Raw genomic sequence first — 16967 nt, 5'->3', positions numbered from 1 at the left:
TCTCAGAGAGGTGAGAGATCATTTGAGAAATGCTGCATATTCCTTGAACATAATTCAAGCACTTAAAAGTATTTCACATATTCAGCAACGTGATCACACAGGATCACAGCATGATAGGGGGCAAAAGGGACCCCTGGAGATCATCCACAGCTACAGGCTGGGGACAGAGCAGCTGGAGAGCAGCCAGGAAGAAAGGGACCTGGGGGTGCTGGCAGATAGTAGCTGAACATGAGCCAGCAGTGTGCCCAGGTGGCCAAAAGAGCCAATGGCATCCTGGCCTGGACCTGGATGTGGCCAGTTGGACAAGGGAGGTTATTCTTCCCCTGTACTCAGCACTGGTCAGGCCACACCTTGAGCACTGTGTTCAGTTCTGGGCCCCCCAGTTTAGGAGGGACATTGAGATGCTTGAGCGTGTCCAGAGAAGGGCGACGAGGCTGGGGAGAGGCCTTGAGCACAGCCCTACAAGGAGAGGCTGAGGGAGCTGGGGTTGGTTAGCCTGGAGAAGAGGAGGCTCAGGGGTGACCTTATTGCTGTCTACAACTACCTGAGGGGTGGTTGTGGCCAGGAGGAGGTTGCTCTCTTCTCTCAGGTGGCCAGCACCAGAACGAGAGGACACAGCCTCAGGCTGCACCAGGGGAGATTTAGGCTGGAGGTGAGGAGAAAGTTCTTCACTAAGAGAGTCATTGGACACTGGAATGGGCTGCCCGGGGAGGTGGTGGAGTCGCCGTCCCTGGGGCAGTTCAAGGCAAGGTTGGACGTGGCACTTGGTGCCATGGTCTAGCCTTGAGCTCTGTGGTAAAGGGTTGGACTTGATGGTCTGTGAGGTCTCTTCCAACCGTGGTGATACTGTGATACTGAGAAGGGTGACAAAGCTGGTGAGGGGCCTGGAACACAGCCCTGTGAGGAGAGGCTGAGGGAGCTGGGGGTGTGCAGCCTGGAGAAGAGGAGGCTCAGGGCAGACCTCATTGCTGTCTACACCTACCTGAAGGGAGGCTGTACCCAGGTGGGGTTGGGCTCTTCTGCCAGACAACCAGCAACAGAACAAGGGGACACAGTCTCAAGTTGTGCCAGGGGAGGTCTAGGCTGGATGTTAGGAGGAAGTTGTTGCCAGAGAGAGTGATTGGCACTGGAATGGGCTGCCCAGGGAGGTGGTGGAGTCACTGTCCCTGGAGGTGTTCAAGACTGGCTGAGACACTTAGTGCCATGGTCTAGTTGACTGGCTAGGGCTGGGTGCTAGGTTGGACTGGCTGATCTTGGAGATCTCTTCCAACCTGCTTGATTCTATTATTCTGTGATTCTATACTCTTTTATGTAGATGTGTTACAAAACCCCAATGGATTTTAAACGAGTGTTTGCCAATCTTAAAAATAAAAGATGAATTTACTGCAGAGAAGGCAGGCTGCAGTCTCCCCAGCTGACACAAAACCATCCTAAAAGCAGTACCAACTCACAGTCAGGTTTGCAGTGCAGTTCCATCTCAGTTATTTGCATAACACTTTGAAATTGCTTCACCACCTTTTTGTCCCTCCTGTTGCACATAACTGCAGAATGACCTTCAGATTTTGCACTGTTGCCAAAAGCAGTTTATTCTAAATGTCAGAAAAGAAAAAAGAAGGTTTACAACAAACTTCTCTGTCTTTTTAACTAACATTGTTTGAACAACTATGTAAGCTCACAGATGACTCATCATCGAGGGTCAGGCTGTATTTGAGCAATGCCAAGCTGGGGTCACTAAAGAGTTAGCTGAGTCTGCTTCAAAAGCCCATCCAAGAAAAGAAAAGGCTCTTTCTGCTTTCTGGAAGTGGCTTTGGAAAAGGCCCAGGCTGTTTAAGTCACAAAATACTGAGACATAGTGATACCTTTTCATGGTGACCTCTTTATTATTCACCAGTAAGTCACCATTATGGAAAGGTAAGTTTCCCTCCTTTAAAAACAGGAGAAAGGGTTCTCAGTGTTCTCCTTTACCATCTTTGACTGCACATAAGGAATTATTAAGATGTGTAGGTTTTCCTACTGAAATCTCCACTGAAATCAGGCAGTATGTGTAAAACACACCAGTAACAAAATGGGGTTGAGTATAGCTGAGGAACACAGTGCAGGCTTTCTAAAGCAAAATGCTTTGATCGTCTGACCTTGATCCAACCGAACAGGACTTGCTTTCATTCCAAGAGACACACTACTTTTGAGCCAGAAAAGCTAAAAAAACAATCAGCTTTAGTTCCCAGAGACAGACTCCTTGTTAAAGTGCACCAAATAAACCAAAATACCCAGCTCGAGTGAAAAGGTTTGCTTCTCACAGATGCTTCAGATGGTGCTCTTCAGTGTTTCAGAGGAGAAAGCAATTTCAGAGGAGAAAGCAAGGACGTTTCTGAGTGAGACTCTTAGGTGACATTTTCAGTGCCTGCACTATTCAAGCTGAGGGAAACGACCACAACAAAAAGAGCCCACACATGCACAAAGAGGATAAAAGACACAGAGCCGCTAGATGGCAACCCCTGGTCTCGTAGCGCTGCCCTCGCCTCCTCCGCAGCGCCGAGAGGAGCTCCAGCCCTCCGCAGCAGTTGCACAGAAGTCCTTTGTCTGGCCTGTGTTGTGGGAAAAGCAGCCGGGATCGACCCGGCCATTGTTAATTCCTTCCCAGCGTTATCAGACTTCCCATACCACGCACTTTTCAAGCACATTCTCTGGCAGAGATGTAGGGATACTTTGAAGACTACTGATACCTTTTTGGTTGGTTGGTTGGTTTGTCTCCCCAGCGTAAGCTCCTGTAAAATGGAAATCTGCCTTAAGGAGCTATTGCAGAACAGAAGCTAAGCTGAAGCAACATCTGCAGCTGCTGCTGCTGCTCAGTCAAGCTGACTTCTGGAGCCTAACCAAACTTCTTGCAAATCTCCCAAGCTGGCAGGATCTGGAACACGCTGCCAGACCAGTTTGGTGCCAATCCAGCTCTGATGACACCCACAGACCTGTTCCTCTCAATGGTTTGAGACAAGATCTCACCCAGGAAGGCTGCTCTGAGCACTGACAAGGGATCAGAGTACCAAATGAGTGAAAACCAACAGTGGATTGGATTTGTGTCATTTCACAGCTACTTGGAATAAAAATGTGAGGCCTGTGGGCAACCAAACCATCCAGGTTTGCAGTGTTTACATAGCATACCTTAGAGTATATTCCTGAAGACCTCCTTCAGATTTTTTTCAAGTCTGTGAGACAGATGACATGATCATAGAATCATAGCATTGTCAGGGCTGGAAGGGACTTCAAGGATCATCTAGTTCCAACCCCCCTGCCGTGGGCAAGGACACCTCACACTAGATCAGGTTGCTCAGAGCTCCATCCAGCCTGTCCTCAAAGACCTGCAGGGATGGGGCTTCCACCACGTCCTTGGGATAAGCTGTAAGGTCTTCTCAGGATTAGATCCTTAGTTAACAGACATTTCTTTGCTGAGCTGGTGAAACATCTATGATTTTCAGTGAAATAACAAGTGAAAAAAGGTGTTTTCTTTCCTTAGCAGAGACCACTGCATTGGCAGCTTCCCTTTCATTTGCTTGGCTTGCTGAAAGTGCATGTCTTGGACCCACAGCTCAAGTGAGAAAGCTGGGCAGTAAGATAGAATAACACAGCACCATCACACTGAAATACTCCAAGCAGCTGCCAATGTGTGCCACAAATCCACATGCTTGAGGCAACTGCTAAACAAAACAAATCCCACCTTTCCAACTGAAATAACCCCTCAGTTGGTCTAGACTAGATAATCTCCAACGCAGTTACACGCAGGCTCTGCTCAGACCTGGCAAAGCACTGCTTGCAAATGCAAACTTGCACTCTCTTCACTGGGAGGTTTGCCAAAGCGAAGGCAGAAAGACTGAGTTCACAAAGTAGGACATTGTCCCACCATCAAAACCAGCAGCGGGGCAGGATTAACCCAATTTGTAGCTACCTTGCCTACCCCAGCTGCCCACTGTTCCTCATACAAGCCTAGTTAAATAAACTACCACGAAACTATACTTGAAAGGTGCATTTTCTGGGAAGCATTCAGCTACTCGACACTGTAATGCTGTGGACATTCACCCATGATGGCTCCTTCCCCTACAGCCTTTGGTGATCTTTTTTAGGAGGAAAGAAGCTGTCTAAGCTGCAGCTCTGGCTGTTTGGTAGTAAAATTAAGCCAATTTCTCAAACAAACTCTCTCACAGTTTATTTCTGAAAGATCTTGTTTCAGCTCTCCACGCATCCCAACATCTTGACCCTAAGCCTCTGCAAAGTTCTGTCTGTGTTGATAAAAGGGGAAAACTGCTTTACCTTTCAAGCTATCTTTTAAAAGACACAAGGCACAAGGACCTGTTACCACTGAGGGTAAATCCTCAGCCTGATCCGTATGTGGATCCCGTTTCAAAAACAAACAGCCCGCTCGGGGCTGGCAGGGAGCCAGCCTTGCCTTTTAAGGCTCGCATCTCAATAGGAAACCTCAAGAGTATTTTGATCTGTTTTCATAACTGTAACAATTTTCATCCCTTGGCTTTGTAGCGCATTATCGTTCCCTTCTTTCTACCAAGTTAAAGGAACAGCCGGTACAAATGAAGGCAAAACAAGCACGGGTCGCTGTGGATAAAATACAGCGTTTCAAAAGATTTAGGAGAGACAAAACCCACTGCCTGTCTTAACTCCTGCCAAGAAACCATTACAGAGGATGGAGGCACAGTGAAAGCCCCTTGAATGCTTCATTTCCACGGCAGTAACAACCACAGGTCTTAGAACTATTGTGTCGCTTTATTTTTATAGGACCTATCATAGACTCTTTTACATAACTTAAATGATTATCAAATAATCTCCTGTACACAATGAGACCGAGCCGCGCTGTTTTCCGAGCTTTGACACATTCCTGGAAGAAATCCAGCGGGTCTGTAGGAATCACATCGCTGCAGTGGCTACAGTACGTTTTTGTCCCCATCTTACGCCATCAATTAACTTAGGTACCGCTGTAAACTGCCGTTTGCAAGGTGCTGCGGGACACTGTTACGCTTCAGGACACTAAGTTTTGGTAGCAGCATTTTAGATTTTGCTTCACTTGACATTCTCAACTCGCCTTTGTGTCCTCAGCTGAGCGCCCGCCAGCAGTTGCGATGCACACGAGCCGGGGAGGAATGGTAAAAGCCCCCCAGGAGTGGGCAGTTTTAGACTGAAATAATGTACAAGTGGTCACGGCTGCCTTCAAGAGCAGCCCCCGCTGCAAGGTCGCGTAAGACAGGTACACCGAGCCGCGTCCGCCTACAGTAAGACAGCATCCGACCCCTAGGGAAGGCTAAGGAAAGGCAGTCACCGGCCGCTAGACAAACACCTGAAGTAACGCATCATTTCACTGTTTCTTTGTAGCGTCTCCCAAACCGCAGGAGGATGCAGCTCGTGGAGCACAAGGGGGAATCCTGCGGGAGCCGTGGCTGTGATTTCGGGTGGGACACAGACAGACTTTTGGTGGGGCGAGCGGAGCCTGCTGCCCGGGAGTGAGCGCTGGGAGGCCCCCGCTCTACTCGGAGCGTCTCTCAGGTCCCCAGGGCCGGGCTGGCTCCCCCTTCCCTGCGTTTCATCGTCCCGGGCGGAGCGGTTCGGGGCGGGGGCCGAGACCCTCGGCGTGGTCCTACAGGCCAGAGAAAGCAGAGCGGTGGTAGCTGGCGCTGTAGTCGTAAGACACCTGCGGCGGCGGCGGCGGCAGCGAGCATTCGGGGAAGAAGGGGGCGAACCCAGCCGAGAGGTGCCCGCCGGGCTCCTCACCGCCGCCGCCGGGGGTTGGCTCCCCGCCGCCAGGGTAGAGTGGGCGCAGCGCCTCGGCTGGCGCCTTCTTGGGCGGGCTGCAGGGCCCGGCCGGGCTCCAGGGTGGCTCGGGATACAGCAGCCCGCCCAGCAGCGGGTGGTGGGCGGCGGGCAGCGGCAGCGGCGACTCGTAGAGGCCGTGCTCCAGGCCCAGCTCGGCTGGCAGGCGGTGGGTGCCGCCTCCAGGGAAGGCGTCCGGCGGAGCGGCGTGCTCGGGCAGCAGCGCACCGTACTCGGGGCCCAGTAGCTCGAAGAACTCGGTCGTCTCTGCGCCGCTTCCACCGCCGCCCTTCTCAAGCTCCTTGGCTGGCGGCGGCGGCCCGCGGGCAGCCGGAGGCAACGCCGGCTCCGTGAAGAAGGAGGGCGGCAGGTTACGGTCCCGCAGCGGCACCTTCCGCGGGCCGCCCGTAGCTCCGCCGCCGCCTCCCACCGCTCCGCCGCCCGCCGCTTCTCCGCCGCTGCCCGCCGGCCCTCGGCCCTGCTGTAGGGAGCCGAAGAGGGCCGCCAGGCTCTTGCTCTGGAGGCTGCTGGCCGCCTGCGAGGCCTCCCGGCGCGGCGGGGGCTTGGCGGGGCAGGCAGCGGGAGGGGAAGAGGAAGCGGCGGCCGGCGGGAGCGGAGCGGGTGGTGGCGGCGGAGCGGCGGCGATGATGCCGGTGCAGCGCTTGATCTGTTTCTGCAGGTACTTTCTGTGGTTCACCTTCCGCTTGGACTTCACCGGCTTGTCCAGCGCCAGCTTGATGTTGCTGGAGGCCGAGTCGATGAAGCTCAGCAGGTCCCTGGTGGCTTCTTTAAAGTCCTCCGCATCTCCTCCGCCGCCCTCATAGCCCTTCTCCAGGTCGGCATAGCCCAGGAGGCCGCCAGCGGCGGGGAAGCAGAAGGAGAGGAGGTGGTGGGGGCTGAGCAGTGCGGCTGGCACGGCCATGGCCGGCGCCGGGGCGCCGCCACCCCGAACTCCGCAGGGCTGAGCCGGGCGAGCGGACAGCGGTGGTGGCGGGGAAAAGGCGGCGGGCGGGGGAGGAGGAGGGCTCAGGAGCGGGGCTGGTCCCGGTCCTCCCCGCCTCCCCGCCGGGCGCCCAGGGGCTGGGCCGTGCCACAGGCACCCACTGCCACCACCCCCCCGCCCGGGGAAATCGGCAGCGGTGGAGAGACGGGATGAGCATCTTCCCCAGGACCGGTACGCAGCCCCTGGCACAGGTACAGCCCCGGGACAGGAACGCAGCCCCGGGAAGGTACACTGCTACCGGCACAGGTAAGCACACACACCCGTGACAGGTATATAACTCCCGGCATAGGTACACAGCTGTCCTGGGGCAGGCAGAAACAGGTAGGTACACCCATCCCTGACCAGATACTCAGACCGCCCTGGACACAATCAGCTTTCTCCAGGGTACCAAGCGATAGGACAAAGGGAAACAGCCTCGAATTGTACCAGCAGAGGTTTAGAATGGATATGAGGAAAAAACATATTCACCAAAAAGGTTGTTAAGCATTAGAGCAGACTGCCCAAGGAAGCGGTGGAGTCATTTTGACTGGGGGTGTTTAAAATATGTGTAAATGTGAAGTTTAGAGACATGGTTTAGTGGTGGACTTGTTGGTGTAAGATTAACAGTTGGACTCAGTAATCTTCACAGGATCACAGGATATTAGGGGCTGGAAGGGACCTAAGGAGATCATCGAGCCCAACCCCCCTTGCCAGAGCAGGACCACACAATCTAGCTCAGGTCACACAAGAACACATCCAGACAGGCCTTGAATGTCTCCAGAGAAGGAGACTCCACAACCTCTCTGGGGAGCCTGTTCCAGTGCTCTGGGACCCTTCCAGTAAGGAAGTTCCCCCTTGTGTTGAGGTGGAACCTCTTGTGCTGCAGCTTACACCCATTCCTCCTTGTCCTATACCAGGGAGCAAGTGAGCAGAACCTGTCCCACTCACTCCTGGCCAGCCCTCAGATGTTTAATCTTAATGGTCTTTTCCAAATTAAATGACTCTGTGATCCCCATCACTAACATGCAGCCACCCTCAACACTGTCGCCCACCTCCTGCAGCTGTTCAGATGGCACAATACATCTCCTTCTGCTTGAGATCTGACACGGTGGTGCTGGATCACCTGCACAGCTCTAGGTGCAAGGGCACAGAGACATATTTCTGCTCTGATGCCTGCTGTGATGTGCAAGCCTTAAATACAAAAGGTTGTGGGTTTTCTTCCAAGCTCATTGCTATGCACATTGTCCAGCATATTTTGTTTTCAGATTGTTGTCATAGAATCCACATAGAATCCACATAGAATCAACCAGGTTGGAAGAGACCTCCAAGATCATCTAGTCCAACCTATCACCCAGCCCTAACCAATCAACTAGACCATGGCACTAAGTGCCTCATCCAGTCTTTTCTTGAAGACCCCCAGGGACGGTCAGATCAAGTCCTGAGAAAATCCAGTACTGTGATCCTGTAGACAGGGCTGCATTCAGTTAAAATGGAAGATTCTGACTTGCCCAGGTTTAGTGAAGCAGTAGATCTTCCATATGGAATGTAGAAAAGTTGGTGAGCTGCCTACTGAAAGCACTGATACCTCCTGAAGGAACTACCTTGTCTTTTCTGCAGGGAAAAGGTATTTGGTTGAGTTTCTGTCCTGAAACTTCTATGCTGATGCAGAACAACCTTATTCACTAGAAATAAATCTGGAGCTCAAAGGGTTAATCATAGAATCGTGGTGCTGTGATTAACCCTTTGAGCTCCAGGTTTATTTCTGGTGAATTTCAATGTCCAGATAGGAATAAAGATGTGTATCTCATTTTGACTGAAACAAAATGACTTTTCTTGGTCTGCATCAATTCCTTAGAAATGAAGCAGTTTTGTGGGGTAAGGAAAAACCAGAAAGCAAAACTTTGAAAAAGAAAAGGACAACTTGCTCTTGAAGTTGTACTTAGCAACAGAACAAGCAACAGAACAAGGGGACACAGCCTCAAATTGCACCAGGGGAGGTATAGGCTGGAAGTTAGGAGGAAGTTCTTCACAGAGAGAGTGATTGGCATTGGAACGGACAAGGGAGGTTATTCTTCCCATGTACTCAGCACTGGTCAGGCCACACTTTTACTGTGTCAGGTTCTGGGCTCTTCAGTTCAAGAGAGGTGTTGAGGTACTGGAATGTGTCCAGAGAAGGGCAGTGAAGCTGGTGAGGGGACTGGATCACAGCCCTGTGAGGAAAATATGAGGGAGCTGGGGGGGTTTAGCCTGGAGAAGAGGAGGCTCAGGGGTGACCTCATTGCTCTGTACAACTACCTGAAGGGAGGCTGTAGCCAGGTGAGGGTTGGTCTCTTCTGCCAGGCAACCAGCAATAGACCAAGGGGACAGTCTCAAGTTGTGCCAGGGAGGTCTAGGCTGGATGTTAGGAGGAAGTTGTTGCCAGAGAGAGTGATTGGCATTGGAATGGGCTGCCCAGGGAGGTGGTGGAGTCACCATCCCTGGAGGTGTTGAATAAAAGCCTGGCTGAGGCACTTAGTGCCATGGTTTAGTTGATTGGCTAGGGCTGGGTGCTAGGTTGGACTGGATGATCTTGGAGGTCTCTTCCAACCTGGTTGGCTCTATGATTCTATGATTAGTAGTGTGTGTATATATATATATATATATATATAAAAGAGAAGCAAGTTCACCTCAGTTTGGTTTCAAACACTTGTTGAATGCAAAGGGCGAAAAAAAAAAAGTACATACTTCATCAGAAGTAAAATTAGGCATGTTTGGACTGGATGTCCTTGCAAAATATGCTCAGCTTGGAGCCTCTCAGAATCTTATTGGAGACTTGCTCTGAGTGCAGCTGTGTAATGGAAGCCAAAAATTACCTTAGTAAGCAGAGGGCTATGGGATATCAGTGTACCTCTGGATAAGATTAATTACCTCTACATACAAGGTGGATTTCAACTACTTAGACTGAATGCAACTGACATGGATTAGCTACCCAAGCCTTTATGCTTGTGTCCCATCAAGCCCTGTCAAGCTTCTCAGCCTGCTCCAAGCTCCCTTACCAATGGGGAAATGTGAAAAACAACATACATGTCCCCTGTGTGCTCCACTAGATAGTTTTGCATCCACTTTGAAGCCACTTCAAACTGCACATGGGTCTAGAAAATGAGGATCACTGTCTCTTACTGGATGTGCAGCCAGTTTGGTACCAGTTCTTACCTGAGCAATGTGAAATAACTCTAACAGAGCAGCAGCTAAGTTGTTCTCCAGTTAGTATCTGCTTCGGTGTCATAACAGCAACATTTCATAGCTTATCTAAAGGGGCTTCTTAATGAGTCTGGGTGGCATTATGTGCAGAGTGCCTAAATATCCAGTGGCTTAGAGGAAAAAAAGGCTGAAAGCCCTGGCTTCTCCTCTGTGTAAGGCTGAATTCATTCAATTAAACAGCTTTGAGAGCTCAGCTACGGTTTAGTGGGAGACTTGATTACCTCCTAAAAATTGGAGAGTATTAAAACAATTGTCAGGCATGCAAAGGGAAGTTTGCATTCAGTTGTGCTAAGCAGCCAAATTTACATATTCTCAACCAGATCTGGAGATTTAGAAAGCCTTCATAATTGCATTAAACATGCTCATTCTCCATGTTCTCTCAAGCAGAGCTGATTACCCCAAGTTGGGCAAAGCCTGGAGGGAAATTTGCTAAGCTACATGATGTCAACAACTTGCAAAGAAACTTATTTTTTCCAGGGAAATAGCAGTTTGGTTATTTCTGCAACACATCTCTCTTTCTCAGCGACCGTATGAGCCAACGCTTATCCTCTGCCTGCGCTCTCTCAGGATGATAATGCTCAGCACACGGAGGGTGGCTCTCACACCCCACCAGTCATCCACATGGGTTCTCTGGCAAGGTCTAATGATTGGGAAGTGCTGAGATCAGACCCTCAAAATAATTCCAACCCCCCAATAATGTTTGGATTAGATGTTTTGGTCCTGCCACTCTCCCCTCATCAGACTGAGGTGAGTGAACAAGCTACAGAAGTGCTTTTCCCCACTCCAAACCTACATCCCGCTCACAAAGTGTTCACAGTGCTCTGTTTTCCTCTTTTTTGTGTGTGCAGGAAATTTATCTACTTTCAGTTGTTTTCTTGCCCATTATAGGGAGCAGCAACTCAGGCAGCTCTGGGAATTAAGGCTTTCCTGAGTGATGCCCTTGGCATCAAACTTGGCTTTTTTAGAGGGAATTGCAGTGTGGTCACCCCATGAATCAGAGAGATCAGGGCCATGCCATGCCCACTAATACTTTGCACAGGCCACAAGGTGAGCTCACAGAGACACAATCAAGGTCATCTCAAGAAGAACAATTTGTTATCCTTACAGACCAAGTAGGCCAGAAAGGAGAGAACACCTTCTGCAAACAAGAAACCGTTGGACAGCTGAGGACCGTGTTATGGTGCCAGCACTTTTGCAGAGCATTTCCTCATCACAGGCAGTTGCAGAATCTGAATCTACCCTCCTAATGCTCATGGGACCACCTGTCAGAGTGCCCAACACCAGAGTACATCTTCTGTGACAGAGACAGGATCCCACTAGGATCCAGCCTTAAGCAAAGACCTCATCCTATGCCCCATCACTAAAAGAGGGTATGATGTAAGGAAGAAGTATTTTACAATGACAGTGGTGAAGCACCGGAACAAGTTGCTCAGAGAGGTGGCAGATGCCCAATCCCTGGAAGCATTCAAGGTCAGGCTGAATGGGGCTCTCAGCAACCTTGTCTAGTTAAAGACATCTCTGCACATTGCATGGAGACAGGGTAGGTGACCTTTGAAGGTTCCTTCCAACACAAACCATTCCATGATTCTGTGACCACTAGAAAAACCTTCCTTTGCAGAAGACGAACCAAACCCAGCACTGAGCGATTCACAGCACTCATTTCCCTTTCACCACAGCATTGGGAAGGCAGTATAAAAGTAAGGAAGCCTCTCCTACAGGGGAGGGAGGACTCTTTTTGTCCCCCCCTGCCCAGTTGTATGGCCCATATGGTTATCGAGTTCTGGGAAAATCCGGCTGCCCAAACAGGTGTCACCGCTCCCAACCTACAGCCTCATTTCCTGATCGCATCTTAATCGGCAAGTAGGTTGTGAAAGTTGATTTCTTGCACATTCTTATATCAGTGGGAATTTCTGCCCTTCCCTGACAAGTATTATAGGCAGCCTTTGACATACAGCCCTACAGGACCTAAATAGGCTGCTATTCTTTCCCTACGCTGAAAGGGAGCTTTGTGCCAGGGATTCATTAAACTGCACTGCACAGCCCTTCATAAATGGGCTCAATAATGAACAGTCGATTTAACTGGAAAAGCTGCTGGAGCTGTTAAATTAAAGGGAAATAAAGTGCACTTCAGGCTCAGTCTGCCAGAAGAAAATGTTGACCTAAAATCTTCGTTTTAACTGAATCTCTTGCAAACAGGCTAAAATCTTCAGGAAGTTTATACTCTCGGCAGTGGAAGACATTTTTAAAGCAGTCTGGTTTGTTTCTCCCCTAAAAGAAGCACAAGAAATGAACACAGTAAGAGACCCAAGAAGATGGGAAAGATAGATGAAAAGCATATTCTGCTGAAGCCAAAGTTAAGCCTTTTAACCTGAAGCTGTGTGTAGACATAAGATTGTGTGGCTTGTGTAGATCCAGTCCTCACCTGCCTGGGTTTTCTATAGACCCCTTCAAAGAATATACACTGCATGTACACAGTTCCTTCCTTCAGAGTCTTGGCTTCCAGATATGCTGTTTTATTCAGGTGAAACTACTGGTGGACACAAGACTGCAGACTTGGCACCCTACATACAAAGCCCTATTTTCCTCTGGCAAACTCTGGATGCCATTGTCTCAGTTTCCCTTCTCCTCTTTTAATCTTGGTGTGCATTTCATGTTCACTTGGAATACATTCTCCCCAGAAGAAAGGACAAAGCAGTTTATGGTGGTTCTGCTGGCAGTGGTGAGTGAGCACTATGTGTTTGTCAGCACTGCATTACACTGGGAAGAGATGTTTAAGTACAAAGCTGTGCTGTCTGTGTTTAGGGGACATTCACTTGATCAGGAGATACTCCAAAGGTTCTCTTAGTCCTTGCCCAGGCCAGGCTGAGCTGTGAGATGCCACTGGAGACTTCTGGTTTCAGCAAAGTATTGCTGAGCTAAACACAAGTGTCTGAACTGGACCTGAAACACCTAACCTGAGTTTTTTTTAAAGCAGGAAAGAAAAAGAAACAAAACAAAACAAAACCCAAAACCAACCAAGCAAACAAAACCCCCACCCCAATATATACTGTTAAGAACTGAAAGAACTGAAGAACTCATCCAGGCTGGATGAGGCTGTGGGCAGCCTGATCTAGTCTAGGGTATCCCTGCCCACAGCAGGGGGGTTGGAACTAGATGATCCTTGTGGTCCCTTCCACCCCTGACTGGGTCTATGATTCTGTGAAGAAGAAACAGCAGGTCACTTCATGTGCTCATTCAGTCAACTTTGTATTTCAGTTTGCCAGCATTTTCTGAACTCATGGAGATTTACACAGCTCAGTCCTGGGATAATTCTTGAGATATAGTTCTTGGGGTCTTGTTGCTTATAGGGCAAAGGGGAGACCTTATAGCAGCCTTCTGGTACCTGAAAGGGACCTACAGGAAAGCCAGGAAGGGACTTTTAACAAGGGCTTGTAGTGATAGGGTGAGAGGGAATGGATGGGAGCTTGTTCAGGGCAGATTTAGACTAGATGTTAGGAAGAAATTCTTTGCAGTGAGGGTGGTGAGACACTGCAACAGGTTGCCCAGGGAGGTTGTGGATGCCCTATGCCAGGAGGTGTTCAAGGCCATGTAGGACAAGGCCTTGAGCAACCTGGGCTAGTGGAAGATGTCCCTACCAGCAGAGGTAGGGTGGGAACTAGATGATCTTTAAGGTTCCTTCCAACCCAATCCATTCTATGAATCTATGAGTGGTTGTTTTTGACAAGAGGAGTCCAGAACTCAACTGAAATATGGATCAAGCATGGGCAGTGACTATACTTAATCTTCAGGAGAGCTGCTGAGATACTGGAACGTGCCTGGAGAAGGGTGACAAAGCTGGTGAGGGGCCTGGAACACAGCCCTGTGAGGAGAGGCTGAGGGTGCTGGGGTGTTTAGCCTGGAGCAGAGGAGGCTCAGGGGGTGAGACCTCATTGCTGTCTACAACTACCTGAAGGGAGGCTGTAGCCAGGTGGGGGTTGGTCTCTTCTGCCAGACAACCAGCAACAGAACAAGGGGACACAGTCTCAAGTTGTGCCATGGGAGGTCTAGGCTGGATGTTAGGAGGAAGTTCTTTCCAGACAGAGTGATTGGCATTGGAATGGGCTGCCCAGGGAGGTGGTGGAGTCACTGTCCCTAGAAGTGTTCAAGAAAAGACTGAATGGGACACTTAGTGCCATGGTCTAGTTGATTGGACAGGGCTGGGTGCTAGGTTGGCCTGGATGATCTTGGAGGTATCTTCCAACCTGCTTGATTCTATGATTCTGTGATTTAGGAAGAGAATTAGCATTGAGGAAACATTTTCAGATACTTGAAAAGAGTAAGAAAGAAAATTATTTTTCTTTTTTTTTTTGAGAAATGTTATTTCTGACTACTTTTTTCCCCCTCAGCATTTCTGTGTTCCTTGAAATTTGCAAAGATTTTATCTTCATTCAGAGAAATTTCTGCAGGTAAATGTGTGAGGTTTGAGATCAGACTCCCTTTGGGGAGCCTTTGTTAGGGTATCAGATAGTGACAGGACTAGGGAGAATGGAGCAAAGCTGGAGGTGAGGAGATTCAGCCTGGATGTGAGGAGGAAGTTGTTGAGCATGAGAGTGGTGAGAGCCTGGAATGGGTTGCCCAGGGAGGTGGTTGAGGCCCCATGGCTGGAGGTGTTTAAGGCCAGGCTGGATGAGGCTGTGGGCAGCCTGATCTAGGGTAGGGTGTCCCTGGCCATGGCAGGGAGTTGGAACTGCATGATCCTTGTGGTCCCTTCCAACCCTGACTGATTCTATGGTTCTATAAACTATTTTTACTAGTGCAGGTCATTGCTTTTAAGAGTTTTGCTGGGCAGAAATAAAATGCTAAATGCAGACAATTAACAACTAATACCAAGCACTGTCTTGTGTGCTGCACTCTTTCCTTCCACTAATCTCTGTTTGCTTGGCAGGGACTAGTTTATTTGATCTAACAGCTCCTGGCTAAGAAGGAGCTGCATGGGAAGGAAGGTTGCTGGGAGGTGTTGCATGGCTCTGGGGAGAACAAGAGCTCCTCAAAACTTGCCTGATGCAAACAGAGAGGATTTGGGAAATACACTTCAGAAGGGTCACTGAAATCAAAGGTCCTGAAGTGCTTCCCAAAGGTCTAGCTGTGTGCCATCCACAACACAGGGAGGAGCACAGGGTTGTGTGCTGTTTGATGTGTGGTCTCTGGTTATGCACAGCTTGGCATGAGTGTTTCATTAAGAAGTCTTCTAATTCATAGTTTATGCTCCTGGTGAAGCCATTTCCAGTGACTTCCACTGAGTGATGACTAACCCCAGTGAACTGACACAATTTTCAGAGCTGCTGAGCATTAGCAGTTCCCATGGCTCTGGCGAGTCAGTTCCAGTCCCTTTGCACTCCTCTTGGGAATAACCAATTTTCTTGAGCCAGGAAACTCCATGTCAAAATCTTGATGCATCATGTGGCATCTCCTCCTCATGTAGCAGTGAGCTAAACTCTGCTTGGCCTCTCAGCTCTCCCATGTCCTGGGCTCAGCCCTGTCTGCTCTTCTGGGTAACCCCCAAATATTGCTTCTACCATGTTGAAGAGTCTCTGACTCCCAGGTGAGTTCATAGAATCAGTCAGGGTTGGAAGGGACCAGAAGGATCATCCAGTTCCAACTCTTCTGCCATGCCCAGGGACACCCTACCCAAGATCAGGCTGCCCACAGCCTCATCCAGCCTGGCCTTAAACACCTCCAGGGATGAGGCCTCAACCACCTCCCTGGGCAACCCATTCCAGGCTCTCACCACTCTCATGCTCAACAATTTCCTCCTCATGTCCACTCTGAATCTATCCATCTTTAGCTTTGCTCCATTCCCCCTAGTCCTCTCACTCCCTGATACCCTAAAAAGTCCCTCCCCAGCTTTTTGTAGGCCCCCTTCAGATACTGAAAGGCCACAAGAAGGCCACCTCAGAGCCTTTTCTTCTCCAGACTGAACAGCCCCAACTCTTTCAGTCTGTCCTCATAGCAGAGCTGCTTCAGCACTCTGAGCATCCTCGTGGCTCTTCTCTGGATGCACTTCAGCATCTCCACATCCCTCTTGTAATGGAGGCTCCAGAAATGGATGCAGTACTCCATGTGGGGTCTCAGCAGGGCGGAGTAGAGGGTCACAATCACCTCCCTTGCCCTGCTGGCCACACTTCTGATGCAGCCCAGGCTCTGGTTGGCTTTCTGGGCTGCAAGTGCATACTGCTGGCTCATGCTGAGCTTCTTGTCCACCAGCACCCCCCAAGTCCCTCTCCTCAGGGCTGCTTTCCAGCCACTCACTGCCCAGCCTGCATTTCGCTTGGGATTGCCTTGCTCCAGATGCAGGACCTTGCACTTGGTCTTCTGAACCTCATGAGGTTGGCTTGTGCCCACCTCTCCATCCTATCCAGGTCCCTCTGGATGGCATCCCTGCCCTCCAGCCTGTCTGCTGCACCACACAGCTTGGTGTCATCAGCAAACTTGCTGAGGGTCCAATGTCCATAGGGTGCACCAAGAGTTTAAATACTAATATGTCATTTGTCTACAAACTATCTAAGCACACCATAAATCATGATACACAGCTATATAGCCAGAGTGAGAGTATAGTCTGGTCAGGAGCTTTGCATACAGCAAATGCAAACAGGCTAAAAACCTTCTAAAACGAAATACATAAAATAAAGAAATTAGAATCCCCTTTTTTTTTTTTTCTGAAGAGAAGCCTCAACTGACCAAAAAAAGGAGTTGACATTTTGGTTGACAGAAGTGTTTTCTTAAGCAGATGTTTTCAGTGTTTCCTTAACCAGAGCCACCGGCAGATTGTTGCCTGAATCATTTCATGTTTAGAAATGGTGCCGTGTTCAAAAGAGAGAGGGAGACAGAGGGAAAGAGTGGCACAAACTGCCATTCTCATGCAAATAGCCCCAGAGGAAAGAAAAAAAGGACAGTGAAA

The 16967-nt window shown here is 49.7% G+C and overlaps 1 protein-coding gene across 1 annotated transcript; it reads right to left on the bottom strand.

Moving 5' to 3' along the window:
• Nucleotides 1-4751: 4751 nt before the first annotated feature.
• Nucleotides 4752-6831, bottom strand: FAM181B (family with sequence similarity 181 member B). The gene has a single exon (XM_064169598.1). It carries the CDS (start codon nt 6728-6730, stop codon nt 5636-5638), a length of 1095 nt encoding a protein of 364 aa, XP_064025668.1. The 5' UTR covers nt 6731-6831; the 3' UTR covers nt 4752-5635.
• Nucleotides 6832-16967: the final 10136 nt, after the last annotated feature.

This window comes from Pogoniulus pusillus, chromosome 3 (genome assembly GCF_015220805.1).
Source record: "Pogoniulus pusillus isolate bPogPus1 chromosome 3, bPogPus1.pri, whole genome shotgun sequence".
NCBI classification, from domain to species: Eukaryota; Metazoa; Chordata; class Aves; order Piciformes; family Lybiidae; genus Pogoniulus; species Pogoniulus pusillus.
Note: the sequence above shows the minus strand (reverse complement) of the source record. Positions and strands in the feature narration are given on the sequence as shown.